Raw genomic sequence first — 22,733 nt, forward strand, 5'->3', positions numbered from 1 at the left:
TGAAAAAGTTAGTAATTAATTATGAAATTATTAAATTGTTTCAGTGGAAACTCTAATGCAGGGATGTCAAACTCGTTTTCACCGGGGATAACTACTCCTATATTTTTCCAGTCCTAAACTTACATTCGGCCCTTCAAAGGGACCCGTGAGGCTGATGTGGCCCCTGGTGAAAATGAGTTTGACACCCCTGCTCTACTGGATAACTAGCAATAACAGATACAATCCTTGTGGCAGGATAGATCATTTCACTGGAGAACCACACATTAAGCTCTTTTCCCCACTCAATTAAATATTAAGAGCCAGACCAAGGTACCTCGCTCCATCAGGAAAATGGAATTTTCTCCATGATTCAGTCTAGATTTCCCTGCTGGGCAGTGAGGAAACCCTATTGTATATGGGCCCTATGGAGTCTCAGGCCAGTCTCAATCTCCATGGGAGCTTGAGTATATTGGAATTGTGATGGCAAAGAGTCACCCACCCTCTGCTGTCTCTAGGGTGCTTAATGAGAATGTCTGCACCATCACCCCCAGGATCCCTACCATGTGGGGGCATCTAGGAGTCCTTTGGGGTTCCAGGGACAGGGCTCTTTCCTCTAGAAAGAGAGCTGATTTCATGCAGGAGCCTCAGACGTCAGTAACTGGATTATTCAGCATCATTTTCCCTAAGCGATGCAATTATTTTGGCATTTGTAGTTATTAAATAAGTGACCCAATTACCAAGAAGCAGCAGTACTAAATGAAACAATTGATATTAAATACACTTTTCTAACTGTTCATCAGCAGTAAAAATTCTTCTCACATTTCTTAGTACATTAATGACTTGCTTTAAACAATTCATCTTCCTCAGTGATAGCAGTTAAAAACAGCAGAGAGACACAGCCTGCGGTCTATTGCTGACACTAATCCTCTTAACTTCAGTGCTGAATAATGCATAAAAGGTATCAGTGCATAAGAAAAAATTCTATGTGAAAACTAGCAAATAAAAAAAAACATTGGACATTGTAAGTTTATGCCCACAGGCATGAAAAAGAATGAGAAGCCACTGGACTTATGCACTCATTTGGGGTGTTGCAGTACATCTAGTAGGAAGAGGGGAGTAGAACGGGTGATCTTGTCCTGTAGAAATTTCAGACTGAAGCCCCTGATTGAAGAAGTCAAGTACTGTAATGCCCACTTGCCTCACACTTCACCTGGATTTGATTGATGTTCTTTACAGGAAAGTGGTAGAATGGAGGATTACCAGATTCTCAGAATTGAAAAAAACGCAAAAGTTGGTGCAACTTTGATATGACTCAAGTGTGGGATATTAAATATCTCTCACTTACTCTTTTAAGCAGATAAATGCCTGAGTCCTGTAGTACTTAAAAAAGAAAGTCTGCATAGGAAAAAGTGCTTTGCCCAAGCCTGGTCTGTGTCCAAGCTGAGCTCAGGCCATAGGAGGGATTAGTGTGCTGGCCGCGCGCCGCGGGGACCGAGGTGGTGGGTTTAGCGAGCAGTGTGCAGAAGGGCAAAAGTTCAGGTATCTGAAAGGATCAAACATGAACAGGGATGCACAGACCTTCCTGGTCTGTGCGCTCACCCCGAGCGGACAGAAGCAGCCTTCTCAGGCACAGTGATTTAGTGCTGGTTTTGCCTTGCCTCTTGAATTTATTAATTTGTAGTGGCATTGAAGATTTTAAATTAGTCCCGTCTGGAAAAATATGCAAAGTTCGTCTGTCTTTTAATGTAATCTGGCATATTCTAGGCAAAAAAAAAAAAGAGCCCCTTCAGTCAGGAACCCTTTCTTGGCTAGTGATACATCATTCTAAGCATTAACCATGAAGAAGGAAAGGAAGAAATGTATCTTAAGTTCTTGTGTTGTACCAATTCTCTGAGCTGAGCTCTTTCACTAAAAAGCACCCCAAGACAATAGCTGAAGAGATCAAATATTCTGTTTTGACAGCCTTTGATGTAAGGGTGAAAACTTGTACCCTCTGAACACCAGGGTTTCCTTTGTGCTTGTTCTCCCCCTCTCCCACAGCATTCTCCCTCTTGAACCCAAAGTCTGAGAAGAGCCATCTGCCTCCAGCTGTTTCAGTATCTTTTCTTCCTATCCTTTTCATTTCATAGACCAGCATTTTTATATTAGGAAGTGTGCACTATTGCATTTATCTTCCTGCTGTGTCTCGAGTGTGTTTTGGAATGGTGGAATAGCTACTGACTAGGTCAATTCTGCTCTTCTAGACATTCAAGTTTCAAATGGATTCTCTTCCACTCCTAAACATTTATTTGTGCAGAAAACAGAAATATCAATGTAATTCCTAAACTCAGCCACTGAGCAGTTAAATCTGAAGATCACGCTAGAGATATTTTCAAGACAGCACAGATGTGCTGCAACAAACAGACTTTGACTGGAGAAAAAAATGTGTTCTTTAAAAAAAAGTTAATGCTAGGTAAAAAAATTGGCAGTGTTCAAATTTTGCAAAGAAGTTGAAATAAAGTTGTCATTTAAAAATTACTGATTCTGAACTGACTCTTAGCATGTTAGGTGAGGTTTTTTTTCATTGGGTTCACAGTCATATTCAACACATAATATATTTGTGCTCCATCAAAATGGAAAGGCAACCCTGATATTTTCACTGAGGGCTGTAATTTATTCACTGGTGTCAAACTGCTCTCAATGGAGATAGGTTTAGGCTCCTTCTTGTGATATAGTTGAAGCCATCAGTAGTCCCCGTTCTTGTTTCACCTGTGGTAGCCAGAGCTCCAGAAGTGACTCAGCGCACTTCTCTGTAGACACCACCCTGCTGCAAGCGTAAATAAGATCTGAGCTCCACGTACTTCTAAACCTGCTGGGTGAGCATACAAGATAATAATTCTTCATAAAACCAGGTCCATTAGGGCCCAAGTGCAGGCATCTTTTTTCCCTAGGCACCGTCTCAGCTCTTGCCAGTCCTCTGCTTCATTATTTACATATCTTCAGGTCACCAGCATTATTGTGGGCACAAAAATAACAAGCTCAACCACTCTCACTTTACATATGAAAGCTCCCAAGGCTTAAATATCTTTGAAAACAAGGAAGTGGAGAAATTCTGAGATATGTTCTACCTATGTGAGACCTACTCTCTTCCGGGGAGCACTTTTGTTTAGCACAGACACCTTCTAGCTTTTCTCCTAAATCCATTTTTATAGACAGCAATTCCCATGAATCTCTGACACTTTAGCCATGTCACCCTGGAGACGCCTCTTCTTCTACATGGGTGGGCCTGGTACTCACTACAGACAAGGCAGAAAACTGCTGGAAGAGCTGAGGATAAACAAAGGTTTGATTGCCTTCTCTAGTGGTAGTCTTTCAATTGGATCTTAAATGTCTTTTGTGGGGAGGACTACCTTTTGAGTTGTTATTCAGATTCAGATATGTTTAGTTCAGAATAGAAAGTGGAGTCTTTAATCTGATAGAAATCTTTTTCTTGTGTTAATCCTTCTGTGAGGGACACTTCTCATTAACCTGGGTAAACACAGAGGTTTTGTTTCAGCTCTTGAAAATTATACTCTAAACATGATGGAGTAGGTACATGTGGGTCAAAATAAAGATTCAGCAACTGTTTCATGTAGTTTGTAGTTACATGTCCCTCTTTCTGTCGAATTACAGGAATGCAAGATGCCTCAAAGAAGCTTACAGAGTCTCTTCATGAAGTGTATGAGCCAGATTGGTATGGACGAGATGTGAAAATGATCGGAGAGGTAAGATGAGTAAATACAGGTAAGAAGTATTTTGGCTGTAAATGGATTATCTGAGCTATTGAGAAGTGTACATCTAAAATTTCTCTTAATTCTTCGTTGCACGTTAAATCCTGTTTTGAGCATAGAAATTATTTGTTTCGTGAAATGCACCTCCTGCTGACCAAACACCGCATTTGCAGTGTCTATTTTGTGAGCTAGCTGCTGTAAGCTCCCATTGAGGATAGCGTCACTGTTAACAGAATCGGTCCTGGTAGCAACTGATTGTCAAGTTTGTACAAGGTATCTTACATGCAGTTTCACAGTCGGGATTCTCAATTCAACTGAATGTTGAAAATTATCAATCTGCTTATCCTTGTGTGCTGCATAAGAACTGTTGAGCCAGTGGCGCTAAGCAGGATACCTGATTGGACACTTGCCTTCCTCTGACAAGAATACGGAATTTAAGGCCAAATTAGGCTGCAGGGCACTATTCATTTTAGCCTTCCTGGAGTTCCTTCAGTGATTAGAGAGAAATAGACTTTTCTAGAGGCCATTGCAGGAGTTTAACTCTTAATTGCCTGCTTAGAGTGAACAGCCTTAATTCTGGAAGTCTGTCAGCAATTGTGCTGGTGGTAACAAGGAAGTGTGAACTGTTATCACTGCACCTTTTAACTACCTGGCTTCCAGTGTGCAAGGCCTCCTGGATAATATAATTAACAAGAGACTGGAAGACAGAGCAGTCTTCCCGAATCTGCGTACTGATTGCTTTTCTTCCCGGAGGCTGCCTTCCTTTACACTTCCCTGCTGCTGAAAGCATGAAGTGTTTCTGGTTTTAAAAGCACCCAACTTCTAAACTGTGTAAGTTAATTTAGTATACCATTTATATTGCTTTATGTTAAACAGCTGGAATATCTCCTGCTGCGTCTTGCTGTAGCACCTCACCTTGAATCTGCAGGCTATTAGATTTTACACTAAGAAATTTGTGTATGAAAGGACCAAAAGTTGGCTCTTAATCTCTGTTAGATGTAGTGGTAAATGTTAGATGTGTCTTCTTAATAAGAGACTCACGTGGGCATCATTACAAAATTTCTGCTCCTGATTTTTCCCCTGTATAATCACAAATGTGGATTTATGTGTCCCTCAACCTGGAGTTAAAGAAGAATGATATATTTGTGCAGTCCAGGATAGAAATGATCACTCCAAAAGGGATCCACCTAAATGACCTTATCGTGTGTGACAGGAAAGACGATGGCTTAGAGGACTCTTCAGCATTTTTTTTAGGCCATTTGCTTTTAGAAAACCTCCATTATTTTAATTTGTTCAAAATGTGTATCAGCAAGACATAAAGGCAAATGTACAAGACTGGCAGTTGCTTTCTATAATCTAATGCTGTGCTGCTCTGTAGACCACTGTGATTAAATATTGTGTTAATAAATGAGGTATTTCTTTCAAGCATGATTAATAGGTTGTAATAATTCATTAGGGACTCTGTTGGGGTAGGAAATGAATGAACTTAATGCTGGCATCACACAGCATTTATAATATGCCCTATAGTAGCTCAGGGTAAAACAAACACTAGGGAATAATTTTCTGAACTTGCTGGCAAGGATAACAACCCTACAGAGCAATATTCACTGCCTTTAGCTTCTCTGCCATCAAAGGAGGGAGTTCTTTGTGATTTTTGAAATGTGCAAAGAAAAGGGGGATCAGGATGTTTAATACGTGCTGATGCATTGTTCAGTTGAGAACCTGGGACCTCAAACACTGTTGCTTTAGGTGAGTTGTTCTATGCTGGTTTGGGTGTGCTGTTCTAGCTAAGTTTAGGGCCAGCTCGTGGAGCAGCAGGCACGAGCAGGCCTCGAGGCCACCCTAGTAGCCATCTCCTCTCTGCCCCACATAAAAAGCCCGCTGGGTCCCACAGCAAGGAAGACCAGGGACTCAATCCAGCTGGACACAAACCCTTTCCTGAGGCATAAAGAGAGTGATTTTGAGAGCTGCAGAGAGCAGCAGCAGGAATAGAGGCCAAGCTTTCCCTGGTTCGTAAGAGGGAGAACCTTGAGAATGAGGCGCGGGACTGACCATGCCCAAAAGAAGAAGAAGAAGGAGAAGAAGATGATGACGGGTGTGGTACCGTGGGATGTTTTCCAGAGCTACGTGACACGTAGCCATGACGAGCAGACTTTTTGCCTTCCGCAGCTTGTTTTGCTGCCGTGCTTCTTGGGCAGGGATGCACGAGGAGCGCTTTGGTCCCTGCCAGGCGCTTGTGTTGCCCGCAGGGAGAGGTGCCGAGTGGCAGCTGCGGATGTTGCAGCCGGGCTGGAGCCCTTCCAAGCAGGGGCTGTTTTGGTGGAGGGAGGTTTTTGGTTTTGGTAGCTTGGTTGAGGTTGTTGAGGTGGTTGGAGGTGGTTTGTTTGAGGCAGGTTCTTCTTTGAGGGTGGTTGTGGGAGGCTGGGTTGGTGAAGGCTGGTGGGTTTAGGTAGCTTGATGGAGGTGATATTTGGTTGAAGTTGTTTTCCCCTTGGTTGTTTTAGGTGGGGTATGTGAAGTTGTTTTCATTGAGGTTGTTTTCAGTATTTTGTTTGAGGTTGGTGTAGGTGGTTTGGTTGAGGTTGTTTAGATGATTTGAGGTTGGGTGGCTTAGGTTGGTTCTGTTATAAAGCTTCAGTTGCCATGGGGGGACTCGAACCCACGAGCGGAGAGTCTGTTTACCCTTCTCCCACTTCCATGCAGTCATTAGCGGGTCCATCCTGGCTCCCGTGACCGGGACGCAACAGAAGGCTCACTCAGGGTTACTCGATCTACCCCCAAGATGGCTAGCGGCTGACCCCCTTCTGGTGGAGTCAAGTCAGTAGCCCCCTTAGGTAGGTGCCCATTTACAGCAATATGGGGAATCTGGCCATGCGGAGGCTTCCCTCGCCAGTTGCTGGCCCCCCATGTTACAGGCCCACGTTACAGTAAAACAGAAGCATACCTTATCCGCTTAATTCAAAAAGTCGTCGTCTGCCCCCGCGGTGACCAGCCGGAGTGGAACGGAGCCCCTCTGAAATAAAAGGTTCGGGACACGTCTGGGAGGTCCGTTTCTCTCAGGCGGTCCGCACAGCCGGGCAGAGCTTGTGCCTTCGTGGTGGCCAAAATTGATACGTGGAAACAACTTTACAACCTAGAAAGTCATAAAACTTTACAACGTGCAAGGTTATAAAGCGGGTGTGTTTATCTGATATCGGGCGCAAGGGGGATCGTTCCACCATTCATGCGCACCTTCTAACACTATGAGGTGTGTTTAAATACAGCAAGGTGTTAGGTATTCATAGTGACCCCAGGAACGCCTATACTTATTCATAACCTTTCCCCGCTTCTTATTAAAATGAGTCCCAGGTCATAATTTGCAAAGTCTCCTCCTAGACAGCTCCCTGTTGCGCCTGCGCAGTGCCATCTGGTGGTCTTGAGGAGGGGTCTTTGAATGAAGGCTCCTTCAGCTTGGTCACAGTGAACTTTTTACCTTTGGCTCATTATGTTGAATTGACTGGGACCCAAGCTGCCAAGTCGATTGAAACCAGGCTGGCGCCCCCTTTTGCTCTAAATCTTTGTTATCCCGTCTCCTCAAGTTTACAGCTGGGTGCAGTAAAACTTCTTATCTTGACATTCGAGGGGGTTCTGTTTTTCTTAGCATAAGTCTACATAAAGCTCTAAACTAAGCACTTCTTGTGTGCCTAAGCCTTAAAGTGGTAGTTTCTTAGTAGGCACCCATGATATGTTTAGTTAACCCTTGAAATGGTAGCTCCCTCTATCATCTCCCCTCCCCCCCATCCCCTGTCTCTCACCCCTTCTGCCCCCCTCTTCCCCCCACCCCCTTCCCCTGTCTCTCCCGCGCTCCCCGCTCTGTCCCCCCCTCCCCATCCTATCCCTCCTCTCTCCCCCCTCCCTCCCTTTCTCTCTCTCCCCCCTCCCTCCCTTTCTCTCTCTCCCCCCTCCCTCCCTTTCTCTCTCTCCCCCCTCCCTCCCTTTCTCTCTCTCCCCCCTCCCTCCCTTTCTCTCTCTCCCCCCTCCCTCCCTCTCTCCCTCTCCCCCCTCCCTCCCTCTCTCTCTCCCCCCTCCCTCCCTCTCTCTCTCCCCCCTCCCTCCCTCTCTCTCCCCCCCTCCCTCCCTCCCCCTCTCTCCCCTCTCCCTCCCTCTCTCTCCCCCCCTCCCTCCCTCCCCCTCTCTCCCCTCTCCCTCCCTCTCTCTCCCCCCCTCCCTCCCTCCCCCTCTCTCCCCCCCTCCATCCCTCTCTCTCCCCCCCTCCCTCCCTCCCCCTCCCTCCCTCTCCCCCCTCCCTCTCTCACCCCCCTCCCTCCCTCTCCCCCCTCCCTCCCTCTCTCACCCCCCTCCCTCCCTTTCTCTCTCTCCCCCCTCCCTCCCTCCCTCTCCCCCCTCCCTCCCTCTCTCTCTCCCCCCTCCCTCCCTCCCTCTCCCTCCCCCCCTCCCTCCCTCCCCCTCCCTCTCCCCCCTCCCTCTCCCCCCCCTCCCTCCCTCTCCCCCCTCCCTCCCCCTCCCTCCCTCTCCCCCGTCCCTCTCTCACCCCCCTCTTCCCTCTCCCCCCTCCCTCTCTCTCTCACCCCCCTCCCTCCCTTTCTCCCCCCCCCCCCCCCCCTCCCCTCCCTCTCTCCCCCCTCCCTCTCTCCCCCCCCCACTCTCTCAACCCCCCCCTCTCACTCTCTCCACCCCCCCCCTCACTCTCTCCCCCCCCCCTCACTCTCTCCCCCCCCCCTCACTCTCTCTCACTCTCTTCCACCCCTCCCTCCCTCTCACTCTCTCACCCCCCCCACTCTCTCCCCCCCTCCCTCCCTCTCCCTCTCTCTCCCCCCTCCCTCTCCCTCTCTCTCCCCCCTCCCTCTCCCTCTCTCTCCCCCCTCCCTCCCTCTCCCCCCTCCCTCCCTCCCTCTCCCCCCTCCCTCCCTCCCTCTTCCCCCTCCCTCCCTCTCCTCTCTCCCCTCCCTCACTCCCTCCCTCCCTCTCTCCCCTCCCTCTCTCCCCCCTCCCTCTCCCCCCCCCTCCTTCCCTCTCACTCTCTCCCCCCCCCCTCCCTCTCACTCTCTCCCCCCCCCTCCCTCTCACTCTCTCCCCCCCCTCCCTCCCTCTCACTCTCTCCCCCCCCTCCCTCCCTCTCACTCTCTCCCCCCCTCCCTCCCTCTCACTCTCTCCCCCCCCTCCCTCCCTCTCACTCTCTCCCCCCCTCCCTCCCACTCTCTCCCCCCCCTCCCTCCCTCTCACTCTCTCCCCCCCTCCCTCCCTCTCACTCCCCCCTCCCTCCCTCTCACTCCCCCCTCCCTCCCTCTCACTCCCCCGCCCTCCTCTTTTCCCTAAAAAACACTTTCAAGGACACAAAACACAATGGATACAAAGTGTTTCTTTTTATTTTAATGTTAGGTTCTTGAAGGTCGGTTAGTTGCTTGCTGTTGTAGGTTGCTTTAGGTGAGTTGTTCTATGCTGGTTTGGGTGTGCTGTTCTAGCTAAGTTTAGGGCCAGCTCGTGGAGCAGCAGGCACCCAGCCCAAATGGCCCAAAGAAGCCGTGGCAAGGGGCCGTGCTCAGCGCTGCAGAGGAAGGCAAAAAACCCCCGGAGACGCTTGCTGTCCCACCTGGGGGAAAAAAAAAGCCTTCCTCCCCCCAGCTGCAGGGCACGAGAGGCCATCTTCCTGGTGCTTGAGCAGCAGGCAGGATCCGAGCCAAAAGGGCCCAGAGGAGCTCTGCAAAGTGGTCATGCTCAATGCTGCAGAGGAAGGCAAAAAACCCCCGGGGACCAGTGCCAATCTGCCCCGGGGGAAAAAATTCCTTCCTGACCCCAGTGCTGGCGATCGGCTGTTCCCTGAGCATGTGAGCCAGACCTGGCTCCTTGTCCCACAGGCTGCTCACGCCTCCCAGGACCTGCCCAAGCCCTAGCCTATCCTATCCTAGCCTAGCCTGTCCTACCTTGCGCTGGAGCCATCTCCTGGACTTGGGAGAGTGCCCAAAGGCCTCTCACCTGACGGACCTTGGGGGCAAGGACACTTTGGAAAATCCTGCTTCCAACTGTCCTGTCAAGAATTCCTGAGCAAACCTGGGCAGAGAAAACAAAATGCCAGAGATGAAACTTACTGCACGTAACAAGAGGACACAACAGAGATGACGGAGGAAAACAGCAAGAGGGGAAGGAGAGGAGGAGCAGAGAACACAGAAGTAAACGAGACCCTTGAATCTCAGCCAATCAGAGGAGTAAGAGAAGGGTTCCAAAAGACCAGGCTCTGAATACAAAGCATACCTCGTAAGGTTTTGTCTCCAAACTTTTCCTCTTTTGAAGGCAAGGTGCAGATCCCACGCTGTCCTTTGGTCTCCGACGATGTCCTCCAGCGGCGTCCTTCGGTCCCCGACGGTCTCTGGCGGTCTCCAGTGGGCTTCTGTGCACACACACACACACACACACGCACGCACATATGTGGTTTTTATTTTCTATATCTACACATTTCTATTAACTCTAGAGTCTGTATACACGTCTACAGGGAGAAGGAGAAAAAGTCTGACTTATTTGTGCAATGTGCAAACCTTTTCCCTTGAAGGCAAGCTCCAGCTCCAGCGCTGCCCTTGGGTGTCCTGGCCGTCTGTGGTGGCTCCTGAGGACTCCTCCCGGTGCTCTGGGGCTGCCGACCAGAAGATGGCAGCGACTCTCCTCGCCTCTTCCCCAGGCCCCAGGGCAGAGGAGATGCCCCGGCATGAGGGCCGGGGATGCGGGCTGGGAAGCCGGGCTCACCTGCGGCTCCAGAGCGGCTGCTGCTCCGGCCCGGCCCATCCCATCCCGTCCCATGCCCCGGAGGCGGCTAGTGGCGGCTGCGGGGGCGGCGCCGCTTGTGCCCAGGCGCCTGCTTGGGGGCTCTGGGAGAGCCCCCGGCCGTCCTGCGGCGCTTCGGGCACCACGGCGCCGGGGGCTGCCCGCCCATGCTGCTCTTGTGCCCCAGCAGCCCTGCCTGAGGCGGGTCCACGTCCATCGGCTCCGCCTCCTCCCGAGGCGGGTCGATGTCCATGGGCTGCTCCTCCTCCTCCCGGGGTGGGTCAACCTCCATCGGCTCCTCCTCTCGCCTGTGGGCGGTGCTGGTGCTCGCGACAGGCTGCCGCCGTTTCTTGGGCGGCGGAGCCATGGGCCGGGGGGTCCGTGAGCCTCCTCTTCTCTCTTCTGCTCGCTGCGGCCTCTTCTCTCCGAGCGCTGGCGCGGCTGGCACGGCTGTGCTCCAACTGCCACAACAGAGGCTCGCGGCGTCCCCAGCGAACGCTGCGGTGGCCGGCATGGCGGCCCGCAGGGCCACGAGGGCCCCGTCGCGGGGCCATTTTGCTCTGCAGTGCTGTCAGTGCTTGCATTTGGTTTGCCTCGCCTCGGATGGAACCAGCTCGTTTGCCTTTTGTCTTGAGGAAAGACCGACAGCCGCACATCTTTTGACAATATCTTTTACCAGCACGACAAACCTGGCACTTGTATTGCACAATTATCCTGTGCTAAGGGATTCTGCTATTTCTTTAGTGCTGTAGGATGAAGAATGCAAAAGGTGTTTGAAGAGACAGTGCTCGTTCCCGCGTTTACCGGCACACGGGGCGGGGCCGAGGAGCGACGGCTCTGCCATCCGCTCGTCGGGGCTGCTGGCTCGGTCTTTGCGGGAGGCGGTAGCGATTGCTCGGGTCTGTGTCCAGCATGGCGGCCAAGGCGAGCGGCAGCCCCTCTCAGCTGCTGCTGCCGCTCGGTAAGCGGCGCCGCGACGCTTCCGCGCTCTCCCGGTGCCCGGGCGGGGCTGCGCTGGGGCCCGGCCTGGGCCCGGCGGGCGGGCGGGCGGGGAGGACGAGGCCGCTTGCGGGCGCGCGTGGGTGGCGCGCTCGGCGCCGCCGCTTGGCGGGCAGCTGGAGCGGGGGGAGCGGCTGTGCCCGCCGGGTCCGGCGGTGTCGGCCGGTGCGGGAAAATCCCGTCGAAGATGTTACAGGCTTGTGAGTATTATTTCTGCTTCTTGTTGCTGTTTCATTTTGTGTTTCCTGAGGGAAAACTTGCTGTAAGGTGTGTAAGCAAAACGTGCTTGTTTTTTTGGAATGTTTGCCGGCTGAGTAGTTTCTGCCTTGGACTGAATCCTTGGGGGTGATCTGTTCGGGGCAGCCCTGTCATAGGGTAGCAGTTGCGTGACTGATCCTTGTCATCGGGTTCCTACCTGGTAGCCCTGATTTGGCGTGGGTTGTTGTGTTGAACTTCTCCGTAGTGAGTTTGGTTTTCCATTTCCAAATGAGTGGACTTAAAGAGAAGTATTTATTATTTGGTCATGCCATGTTGCTCTTTGAAACCTGTTTTGATTCTTGGTGATATTCAAGAAATTGCCGCGACTCAGAGGGCAAATCTTGATGTGCTGAGCAGAAGAGTGCAATGGATCTTTTTGCTTGCCAGGTAGCTTTCCTGACCCATGTGGCCAGTTGATCAAGATTCCACTGCACGCCTGAGAGAGTGAGAAAGATCCCCTCCCTCCTTAAATAATGACCGTGATGCTAATGGGATGAAATACTCTTCTTGATCAGCCTGGATGTCAGTCAAGCTCTGTCCCATCTCTGCCCCCCTTCCTCGGCAGGTCCCATCCCTGGGCAGAGCAGTCAGAATGTCCTTGGCTCTCAGACCAGAGCAATTACAAGCATTAGTTCTGTGCTGGGGTGTTAGCTCTTGTTCTCAAACTAATTCCAAATAATGAGCGTGCGAGCTGTGAAAAAGAAAGGTTTCTAACTGCATGAAGAAAATCAGTTCGCTTTCGGTGAAAACAGCACAATTTCTTTCAGGTATGGAGCGCTCAGGGCTCTGTCAGGGCTTTCTTTTCTCCTCTGCCTTCTTTTCCCTTCCCTTCCCCCTTCCCTCTCCCTTCCTTCACTCTTCCCTAAACACCACTTCCCAGGACACAAAACGCAATGGATACAAGTGTTTCTATTTTATTTTGTTTTATTTTATTTTTTAATGTACTTCCTTTGATGTTATTTCATGTCATTTCTGTTTCTCACTCTGTTTCAGAGCCAGTGCTCACAATCCTTAACGCAAGCCCACGTGTAGCCAGGAGCAGGCTGCTGCGTTCTTCACTTTAGCTTGAACAAACAGCCCTTGCAGGCTGGCAAAGGCAAGTCCCAGAGCTGCAGAGAGCAGCAGCAGGAATAGAGGCCAAGCTTTCCCTGGTTCCTGAAGAGGGAGAACCTTGAGAATGAGGCGCGGGACTGACCGTGCACAAAAGAAGAGGTATGTGGTACTGTGGGATCTTTTCCAAAGCATCACATGTAGCGATGACAAGCAGGTGTTTTGCCTTCCACAGCTTGTTTTGCTGCTGTGCTTCTTGGGCAGGGATGCACGAGAAGCGCTCTGGTCCCTGCCAGGCGCTGCTGTTGCCCGCAGGGAGAGCTGCCGAGTGGCAGCTGCGAATCCTTCCTGTTCCTGACAGGACACCAATGGCTGCTCCAAAGCACTGGGTCCCCATGCAACATCTCTGCATCCTGTTCCCTACATCTGCCTTCTTTGTCTGTAACTTGTTTGGGTTTTGCCTGTTTCTTTCTACCTTGTTTGGTTTTTTTTTGTTTTGGTGGTGGTGGTGTTGTTTCTCTTGTTGCTGTTGTTCTGGTTTTGTTGGGGTTTTTTAAGTTTGTTTCGTTTGGTTGGTGTAGGTCAGTTTCTGTGAGTTGGTTTTGGTAGGCTTTTTGAGACTGGTTGTTCGAAGGTGGTTGTTTGACGCTGTATGACGTTGTTGGTAGGTTGTGTGTTCGTAGGTCACTGAAGGCTGGTTGTTTTAGGTTGAGGTTTGTTAAGTTTGGTTTAGGTTGGCGGTCTTAGCTGCTTGTTTCAGGTTTGATGGTTTAGCTTGGTTTGGGTTGGTTAGTTTAGGTGGGCGGGTTCAGGTTGTTTGATGTGATTTTCTTAGCGCTGCTCTGTGTGGTTTAGCTTAGGAGGTTTCATTTTCTCGGTTTTGCTGGGTTCTTTGGTTGGTGCTGTTTTCTGAGGATTCTTTAGCACTGGTTGTGTTAGTTTGGTTTAGGTTTCTGGTTTTAGTAGCTTGGTTCAGTTTGTTGCGGTCATTTGAGGTTGGTTTGAGGCAGGTTCTTTGAGGGTGGTTGTGAGAGGCTGGTTGTTGAAGGCTGGTGGGTTCAGTTTTCTTGATGCAGGTGATTTTTGGTTGAAGTTGTCTTCCGTCGGTTGTTGTAGGTGGCCTATCTGAAGCTGTTTTCATTGAGGCTGTTTTCTGTAGTTTGGTTGAGGTTTGTTTAGATGATTTTAAGTTGGGGGTGGGTTGGTTGGTTGGTTGGTTATTTGAGGTTGTTTCTTTTCAGTAAGCAGTTTAGGTGGGTTGGTGGGTGTCTGTGTTTTTAGGTAGGTTGGTTTAGGCAGGTTTGGTTTACATTGTTTAGGTCGCTTGAAGGGTTTCTGTTAAGGTTGGTTCAGGTTGTTTGGTTTAGGTTGGTTTAGTTATTTCCTGGTAGGTTGTTTAGGGCAGTGTTATGCACGGTGCATGTTTTGCAGATGGGTTCCTTCAGGCTGGGGTGGCTTAGATTGGTTGTTGAGGGTGCTTTAGGTGGTTTGGTTAGATGTACATTGTTTTTGTTGGTTTTCGGTTGTGTCTGGATGCTTTGGATGTGAGTGCAATCTCGCTGGGACATGTGTCCCCCCACTAATCACCAGGCTCGATTGGGCTGTTTCTGCTGTCTCGGCAGACGTCCCCTTCCTCCTTCCCTGCTCCACGTGTTTCCCCGCCTTGCTCAAAGAGGACGACGTTCCCCGCTAGAGGCGAACCATTGCTAGGTCAAGGGTATACGGTAGCTGCGCCGTGCTTGAGGACCTCCAAACAAGCTCAGGGTCCGTTAGGAGGAGAACCTGGGGTAGTCAGGCTTCCACGACTGCAGGCACATCCAAGTGAGACACTGCCTGGGGTAGGGTGGCTGGTGGTTGGGTTTTTGTTGTTGAGGTTTTTTAGGGTGTTGTTGAAGTTGAGTTGATCTAGATTGGTTTTTAGCTTGGTCGTCGTAGGCTGGTTTCAGTGGTTCTATTTAGCTTTGGGTTGTTTGCTTTAGGTCATTTTGGTGTGGTTATGTCATTTGGTTTCCTATTTTTGAGGTTGGTTTAGATCGGTCGCTTTAGGTAGTTTTATCCTTTATTAGATTGGTTTTAAGTTGTTTGAGATTGTTTAATGGTTATTTTAGGTTAAGATTGGTTGGTTTCAGTTTGTTTAGCTTGTTTGGTTCTAGGTTGCTTAAGGTTGGTTGAGAAATGCCGGTTTATGTAGTTTTAGATTGTTTTAGGTAGGATTTTTTTAGATCATTTGGTTTAGGTAGGTTTGTTTTAGGATTGTTTAGGTTGGTTTATTTTGTTTGGTTTAGGTAATTTGTTGTAGATTGTTTAAGGTTCTGTTTAGGTTGTTGGTGGCTGATTGAAGTTTTTTAAGGCAGATTGGTTTAGCTTCTTTAAGGTTGGTTTAGGTGAGCTGTTCTATGCTGGTTTGGGCAGGCTGTTCTAGCTAAGTTTAGGGCCAGCTCGTGGAGCAGCAGGCACCCAGCCCAAATGGCCCAAAGAAGCCGTGGCAAGGGGCCGTGCTCAGCGCTGCAGAGGAAGGCAAAAAACCCCCGGAGACGCTTGCCGTCCCACCTGGGGGAAAAAAAAAGCCTTCCTCCCCCCAGCTGCAGGGCACGAGAGGCCATCTTCCTGGTGCTTGAGCAGCAGGCAGGATCCGAGCCAAAAGGGCCCAGAGGAGCTCTGCAAAGTGGTCATGCTCAATGCTGCAGAGGAAGGCAAAAAACCCCCGGGGACCAGTGCCAATCTGCCCCGGGGGAAAAAATTCCTTCCTGACCCCAGTGCTGGCGATCGGCTGTTCCCTGAGCATGTGAGCCAGACCTGGCTCCTTGTCCCACAGGCTGCTCACGCCTCCCAGGACCTGCCCCAGCCCTATCCTATCCTATCCTATCCTATCCTATCCTATCCTATCCTATCCTATCCTATCCTATCCTATCCTATCCTATCCTATCCTATCCTATCCTCCCTTGAGCTGGAGTCATCTCCTGGACTCCCGAGAGTGCTCAAATGCCCCTGACCTGATGGACCTTGGCGGGGACTAGAATGCAATATATCTGTGATCACTGTTTATTTTTTATATATTTCATAACTATAGAATTTACATATTTGTGAACTGTTCAGAAAAAATCATTTTAGTAACAAGAGAGTAGTAAATAGGCCATAGGCAAATTTCTTTAAAAAAATGAAGAAAATTCTGTTTCTTCTTAGAAATATTATGTGGAATCACTATCTAGAAGCATATTTTGCTCAGTTTCTTTTGAGAATGGTATTATTTTCTAAAATGCCCAAGAGATTTAACAACACACACACACACGCAATTTTAGTAAGTAACTCAATCGAACAGTTTAAGCACTCTTCTGTTTCTTCCTCTTGAATGTTTTACAAAAATCTTCCCATAGGACTCAGATCTCTTCTGACTTTAGGCATGTAAAAGCTGACATTTTTTTTCAACTTCTTTAGGAAGATGCAGACACTCCTTGGACGCAATTTATCTCACTTGTTCTCATACTGATCTCAGGACATCCTGTAGCTGGGCAAAAATTCACATTTCTAAACCTGCTTATGTACACAGCAAATGTGAAATTTAACTGGACACACATATTACCTTCCTCATTTCGGGGAGGTCAAAAGGAGGTTCTTAGGGACACGGTTTAGTGCTAGAGTTAGGTTATGGTTGGACTCGATGATCCTGAGGTTTTCTTACAACTGAAATGATTCTATGATTCCATTTTAACAACCCTTCAAATAAAGATTAATTACATGTAAGGTACAGCTCTTCTCCATTGCATTCAGTACATCACTTCTGCTGCTGTTTTCAGTCTTTTCCACAAGATGCTGGGGAGGACAACCAGATGTATTAATTTCCTCTGTAATCACTGTTGCTTTGACATTCACCCAAGACCTCTTGCACCAGGATACCACCCTCTCATTACAGGACACATTACTGCTATATCCCCACCTGGACCATAAATACTCTCCAAAAACACTGCATGTCACTCCATGCTGTTTAGTTCCTGTGCCAGGGTTTGCGATGCAAAACACCAACAACCATAACCAATATAAACATTTTGGCTTTGAAAGACTTTCAGTTTAAGAAAAACTCCACCCCACAACAGAGAGTGCCCTACAACCAAAGCTCCAATACAACCTGCCCCCTTAAGCCACTCTCTCATTCTTCTGCTGGTATATATTGAATTTTATTCCACAAGCTGATTCCTGTATAGCCCCTCCAACTAATCTGGGTAGACAACTTCATTAATCTTTACACAGCAGCCTGCTCAGTAACTGTCAAGTTGGAATACTGTTGGTCTTTGGAAAAGTCAGCTACTACTCAAAGGTCCCTAACAACCTGGATCACCTCTCTGAAAAGGAAGAGGGAATTTCCGCAGCATCTTGATGTATTGCTGTTGAATGTTAATTTACTTTGTGGCCTGAAAGGCATCTGGAAGCAGAATATGATTACTGAGAGGAGAGACCCTAATGCATTATATCCATCACTATTTGTTGCTGTGGTTACAGTTATTAAAGACCATAATAAGACACATTATACCAGGTTAGAGGAAAAAAGAAACTAATGATCGCCCTATCATTTTCCTATCTTCTTCCACAAAAGAGTTCAGACTGGTTTGAAAATTAGTGTTATTAGACCTGACATCAAAGGCAAGAAGCATTTTATCACTCAGCATTGTTATCAGTGATAGAGCATAGAAATAGTACAGCAAAGCTCAATGGGGAATAAAAAATAATTTCTTAAGAAAAAGAGTAGGGGCACTTTCATTCAATTCAAAACTTAGTTATTCCTATGCATAGAGTACCAGGTACGCACTGGCCAAAACCAACCTCAAATCTCTTATAGCTGCTATTTGATGGGGAAGCAACATCAGGGACTCAGAAGTCCTATTGTCAAGCAACAAGAAGAAGAAAGTGGTTGACTGAAGAAAAACCTCTAGCATTTTGTATTCCCTAAAACATAATCCGTTTTTCCAGGTCATGACTGAGATGTGGCCTCTCCTCCCACACTCACGCCCTCTAAAACAATGTCTCATGCAGCAAGGGTCTTCTACAATTTCTCTTTATTTCTATGTGCCACGATAGGACAAAATGAATTACAGGCTCATTCACTGTCAAGTTTGCATGTCTTCTTTCGCAGCTAACATTTACTTCAATCTTCTATATACATAGCTGTTTGACATAATTGTTCAGAGGTTTATTTTTCAGCCTGCCTAATACTCTTTCTGATGTCTCAGTGATATATAGAATAGAATTCCGTATTTAAGATTTGAAGCACTCATAAAACTGTGTTACTGATTAAAGTCTGCCAAGAAAGGCAGTTAAGGTAACATTTTGAACAAGATTCATCTTAGACTTTTATAGAAGACAGTAGCAACAACAGAAAAGCATGCAAGATTGGAGTGAAAAAGTGAGCCTTGAATAAAGGATACTGCTAAGATTTAGCAATAACCTTAAAGATTCAGTACAGCAGGAGAAAATAACCAGAGCATATAATGACCTGCCACACCCTCACCACCTGCCAGACACTATAGGAAGGAAAAGCAATCTCAGAAGACCCTGCTAATGGCTCTCCAGCCCTTCATACAGTCAATGCAACACAAAAATACAGAAAACAGGAGGTCCCCTGTACAAATATTTGTTCATAGGCATCCTCCTTTTTTGTGCTTTGCTGCTAGCCTCAGTATCTGTGGCAGGATGCAACCCTTCCCCCCCACTCTCTCCCCCCCTCCTTCAATATGGAAGGAGTAGGCACATCTCCCTCTCTATTACTTGAGGGTAACAGCTTCTTTTGTTGGCACCTAGCTATTGATTATTGAAAATTGAATAATAACACCGCACCACTAACAGCTGCCGTCCCAAACATAGCCTCGTGGTGACTGTAATACAAGCAGCAGCCCACCCATGGATGGCTGCTTTAGATGTTAAAGATATGTTCTTCATGATTCCCCTAAGGGAAGAAGACAAGGCACAATTTGCTTTTACCTGGGAAGGGAAGCAATACACTTTTAATCAGCTTACTCAGGGGTACAAACACTCTCCTACTATTGCCCACAATGCCCTTGCTGCACTCATTGACGCTGTACAGGTACCGTCAGGCATTTGCATATATCAATATTTAGACAACATCTTAGTGGGCGGAGACAATAAGGAACAGGTGGGGCAAGTAGCAGAAACTCTTTGGAATTTATTAACACAGAACGGATTAGATATTCCACCGTCCAAGTGCCAGGGTCCCAGCCAGGAAGTTAAATTCCTAGGGGCTTGGTGGATAGGGGGAGCCATAGCAGTGCCTGATGATGTTCTGGCTACCATAGACAAGGGGCACACCCCAAACAGCAAAGCAGACTTGCAATGCCTGTTGGGTACATTAGGGTACTGGAGAAAACATATCCCAGGATTCTCAGTGATTGCCCGTCCCCTATATGACCTACTCCGAAAAAACAAGAAATGGAATTGGACTCTACAACATACAGAGGCCCTTAATGTTCTAAAAGATGAACTTAAAGCCTATCAGAAATTTGGCCCGCTACATCCACAAGACCCATTAAGAGTGGAATGGGGGTTTGCAGAACATGCCTCCTATTGTGCTATATTCCAAAGGGGGCCAATAGGGCCAGCTAGACCTTTGTTGTTCTCTTCCACCGCATTTAAGGGAGCTGAACAACGATATTCGGAGTGGGAAAAGGGGCTTCTCTCACTTACCTGAGCAGTTAAGGAGGCAGAGAAACTGTGTACATCACAGAAAGTTATTGTACAAGGCCCTTTCCCTCTGTTGAATTCAATCCTTAAAGGGTTACCCCCCCGAGGGGGTGGCACAGAACGCAACGGTACGAAAATGGTACGCCTATTTAGAGGGAGTTAGCCAATTGTTACTACTAAAGGAGGGTTCTGTAAAAGTTTCAAAACTTCAACAACCTGTGAACGCTGATCAGGTCCTGTTGAGCCTGCCTTCTAAACCCTCTCCAATAAAAGAAGCACCTAAGCTAACTCAGGACTCAGACACACAAGGAGTCTGGTTCACTGATGCATCAGCCCATCGGGTAGGGACAAACTGGCAGTACAAGGCAGCAACATTGGAGATTGCTACTGGAAAAAGAATAACAGAGGAGGGGGAAGGTAGTGCTCAAGTAGGAGAACTGCGTGCTCTCTTATTAGCAGCAGAAGGAGGAGCCTTCACGATTTACACTGATTCCTATGCAACCTATAAGGGTGCCACTGAATGGATATGCCAATGGGAATCCAACCAGTGGGAAGTAAATTGCACCAGAGTGTGGAGAGCTGAAGATTGGCAAAGACTATTAGAGATAGGCAGGTCACGACCTTTGAGTGTGGGCTGGGTAAAAGGACATGCAAAGGATGGAACCCCCGCTGCCAAATGGAATCAACAAGCTGACTTTCTAGCCCAGATCAGGCTAGCTGAAAGCATACCAGAGGAGTGGGCACGGTTAGCTGAATGGTTACACCTTAAGCAAGGCCATTCTGGAAAAGCAGATCTTTATTACGAATGCCGATCCCGGGGTTGGCCAGTGTCCGTGGGAACATGTGAAGCAATTCTCACAGCCTGTCCACAATGTCGGATCAGACTTAAAGCTGATCACACAAATCAGGCCCCGGTCCTACATATCAGGCAGGGCAAGACTCTCTGGAGCATGTGGCAAGTTGACTATGTCGGGCCATTGAGACCCTCTAATGGAAAGAAATACATCCTGGTGGGGGTAGAGCACAGTTGCCACTCAATGGAAATAAGAGATAGAAAAGGCCACAGCTTGGGTGCAAGGACAGGGAAAGTGGGGAGAGGTGCTTCTTCAGGAGCTCCTTCAGGAACTTCAAAGAATAAAGGAAGTATTTTTTTTTTGATTATGCCTTGTTTCTACTGGCAGATATTATTTATCTACAGGGCTCTAGGGAAGTGACATTAATAAATCCACCCCCTACTGAGAAGTTATCGCCATACAGAGAAAATGAAGGACTTTGGTGGGGGGGAGGGAAATAAATCTTACACTTTCTTTGTTTCTTTTTCCTATGACACCTCTGTAACAGAGGCTGGCAGCATACTGTGTGCTGTACCCATCCAGCAGCACTAACCTGTCCTTTCCTGGCAACCTCTGTACATATCCCAGCGGCTAACAGTCCCGAGGGCAACAAAAAGAGCAATGCAATTAAGCATCATTTGCTGCTTGGGCGTTCTTTTGAAGAGAGTGAGTGTTTTCTTTGAGTCATTGACACTAAACATTTGGTACATTTTATTTTTGAACATAGCTCAGTGAAACAAAAGAAACTGCTGAAGCAGAAAAAATAAAATCACATGCACATTACTTCCACAGTGCTACTAATTGTTTCCAAATGACAAGTCAAAACATCTCTGATTTTGTTGTTAGGAGATTAATTTGGACAGCTGAAAAAGTTACTCCAACCCTTTAGATACTACCCCTGCAATCTGAGTGCAAGATCATTTTATCCACAAAAATCTTATTTGCATACACAAACAATGTTAATGTTGCTTCAGTCAGTATTTGTTCTTCTTCAGATCACCACAAGATGGGGGTTTCTGTTTGTTGGTAATGCAGCACTCATCACACTTGAGGAGAGATGTGTCAGGCTAAACACTTTAGACCCTTGTCCAAATCAGAACCCACGTAGCAAGGTGGGCAGGTTGGCGGACATTGCAGGAGTACAACATAATCCTGCTGGTAGTCCTGCCAGAATGATTGATTACTAATACTTTCAAAAAACCCACAAACAGGTGTTGTATTTCAAGTCCTTAAAGACTGTAACTCAGTGCTTCTGTTGTTTCTGTGGTAACAAAATAGTATTAATAATATAATTTAATGGCTAAACAACAGCAGCACTCCAGCTAGTGTGCTAGCCATGTGCTCATTAGCTAGAAATCATGATGTACCAAAAGCTCATTTGAATTGGGGCAATCATTTAAAAAATATTATTCTAGCTTCAAGTCACAACATATGATTAATGATCCAGTTGCAGGACTACATCTGATGGTGAAGATTTTCTTATTCCTCGTTAGAAAAAAGGTGATCAATCCCATCGGTTTTATAACACTGTATCAGATCTGGCTGGGACAGAGTGAATTTTCTTCATAGCACTTTGTATGGTGCTGTGTTTTAGATTAGTGACCAAAACAAGGTTGATAACACATTTTAGCTGTGGCTGAAAGCGCTTGCACAGCATTGGGGGCCTCTGTTTCTCACTCTGCCCCCGCTCAGCGAATAGTTTGGGGGCGTTGCAAGAGGTTAGGAGGGGACATGACCAGACAGGTAACCCAAACTGATCGAAGAGATATTCTGTACCATATAACATCACACTCAGCAATAAAAAGGGAGAGGAGGGGATTTTAGGGGGATTAACTATCTTTTGGTCACGAACTGGCTGAGCAACAGTCTACTTGTGGGAGGTGGTGAGTGATTGCCTTTGCATGACTTTTGCTTGCTTTGTCTCTTCTTCCACTTACCTTTTGCTTATTAAACGATTTAAATCTTGATGTACAAGTTTCCTTGCTTTTACTCTTCCTTTCCTCTCCCCCCATCCCATTGGGGGTCAGAGAAAGCAAACAAGCAGCTGTGTGGTGCTTCACTGCCTTCCAGGGTTAAACCACAACAAAGATGAAAAGCTAACTGAGTCAGAAAAGGTTAAACAGTGTGACTCATAAAAATTTTTGCCAGCATACTCATAACACACACCCACCTCACCCCAACACACACACAGCTGTGTTTTTGGGTTTGGCATTTAGGCAGAAACCCCAATTCACACAATACCCCATGAGAAAGATCCTTGTCTGGATTTTGAGAAGACCCCCAAAGGCCTCCTCTAGTCATGGCAGGGCTGACAGCAGCTCAGCTGGATCTAGATCCTCAATATTAGAGATACAAGAAACAGTACAATGCAGTACAAGTGCAGTCAGGCAAAACACTGGATGCAGAAAACGTTTCTGCCAGTGCC

General features: G+C 47.6%; 1 protein-coding gene and 1 long non-coding RNA gene across 4 annotated transcripts in view; both read left to right on the plus strand.

Annotated features, from left to right (window-relative positions):
* LOC139827218 (uncharacterized) overlaps positions 1-22,733 on the plus strand; it is a 376,663-nt gene that overhangs the window by 242,942 nt on the left and 110,988 nt on the right. The window lies entirely within an intron of this gene.
* The window catches only part of LOC136098426 (amphiphysin-like), a 168,033-nt gene that overhangs the window by 88,056 nt on the left and 57,244 nt on the right, over positions 1-22,733 (plus strand). For all 3 annotated transcript variants that reach the window (XR_011737560.1, XM_065831826.2, XM_071804611.1), the window contains exon 4: positions 3,631-3,722. Coding sequence is in view for 2 of the 3 variants with exons in the window: in XM_065831826.2 (XP_065687898.1) it covers positions 3,631-3,722 (92 nt within the window). In the remaining variant the exon portion in view is untranslated. The remainder of the gene's footprint in view (positions 1-3,630; positions 3,723-22,733) is intronic.

The sequence above is a fragment of the Patagioenas fasciata genome, chromosome 2, assembly GCF_037038585.1.
Source record: "Patagioenas fasciata isolate bPatFas1 chromosome 2, bPatFas1.hap1, whole genome shotgun sequence".
Lineage (NCBI taxonomy): Eukaryota > Metazoa > Chordata > Aves > Columbiformes > Columbidae > Patagioenas > Patagioenas fasciata.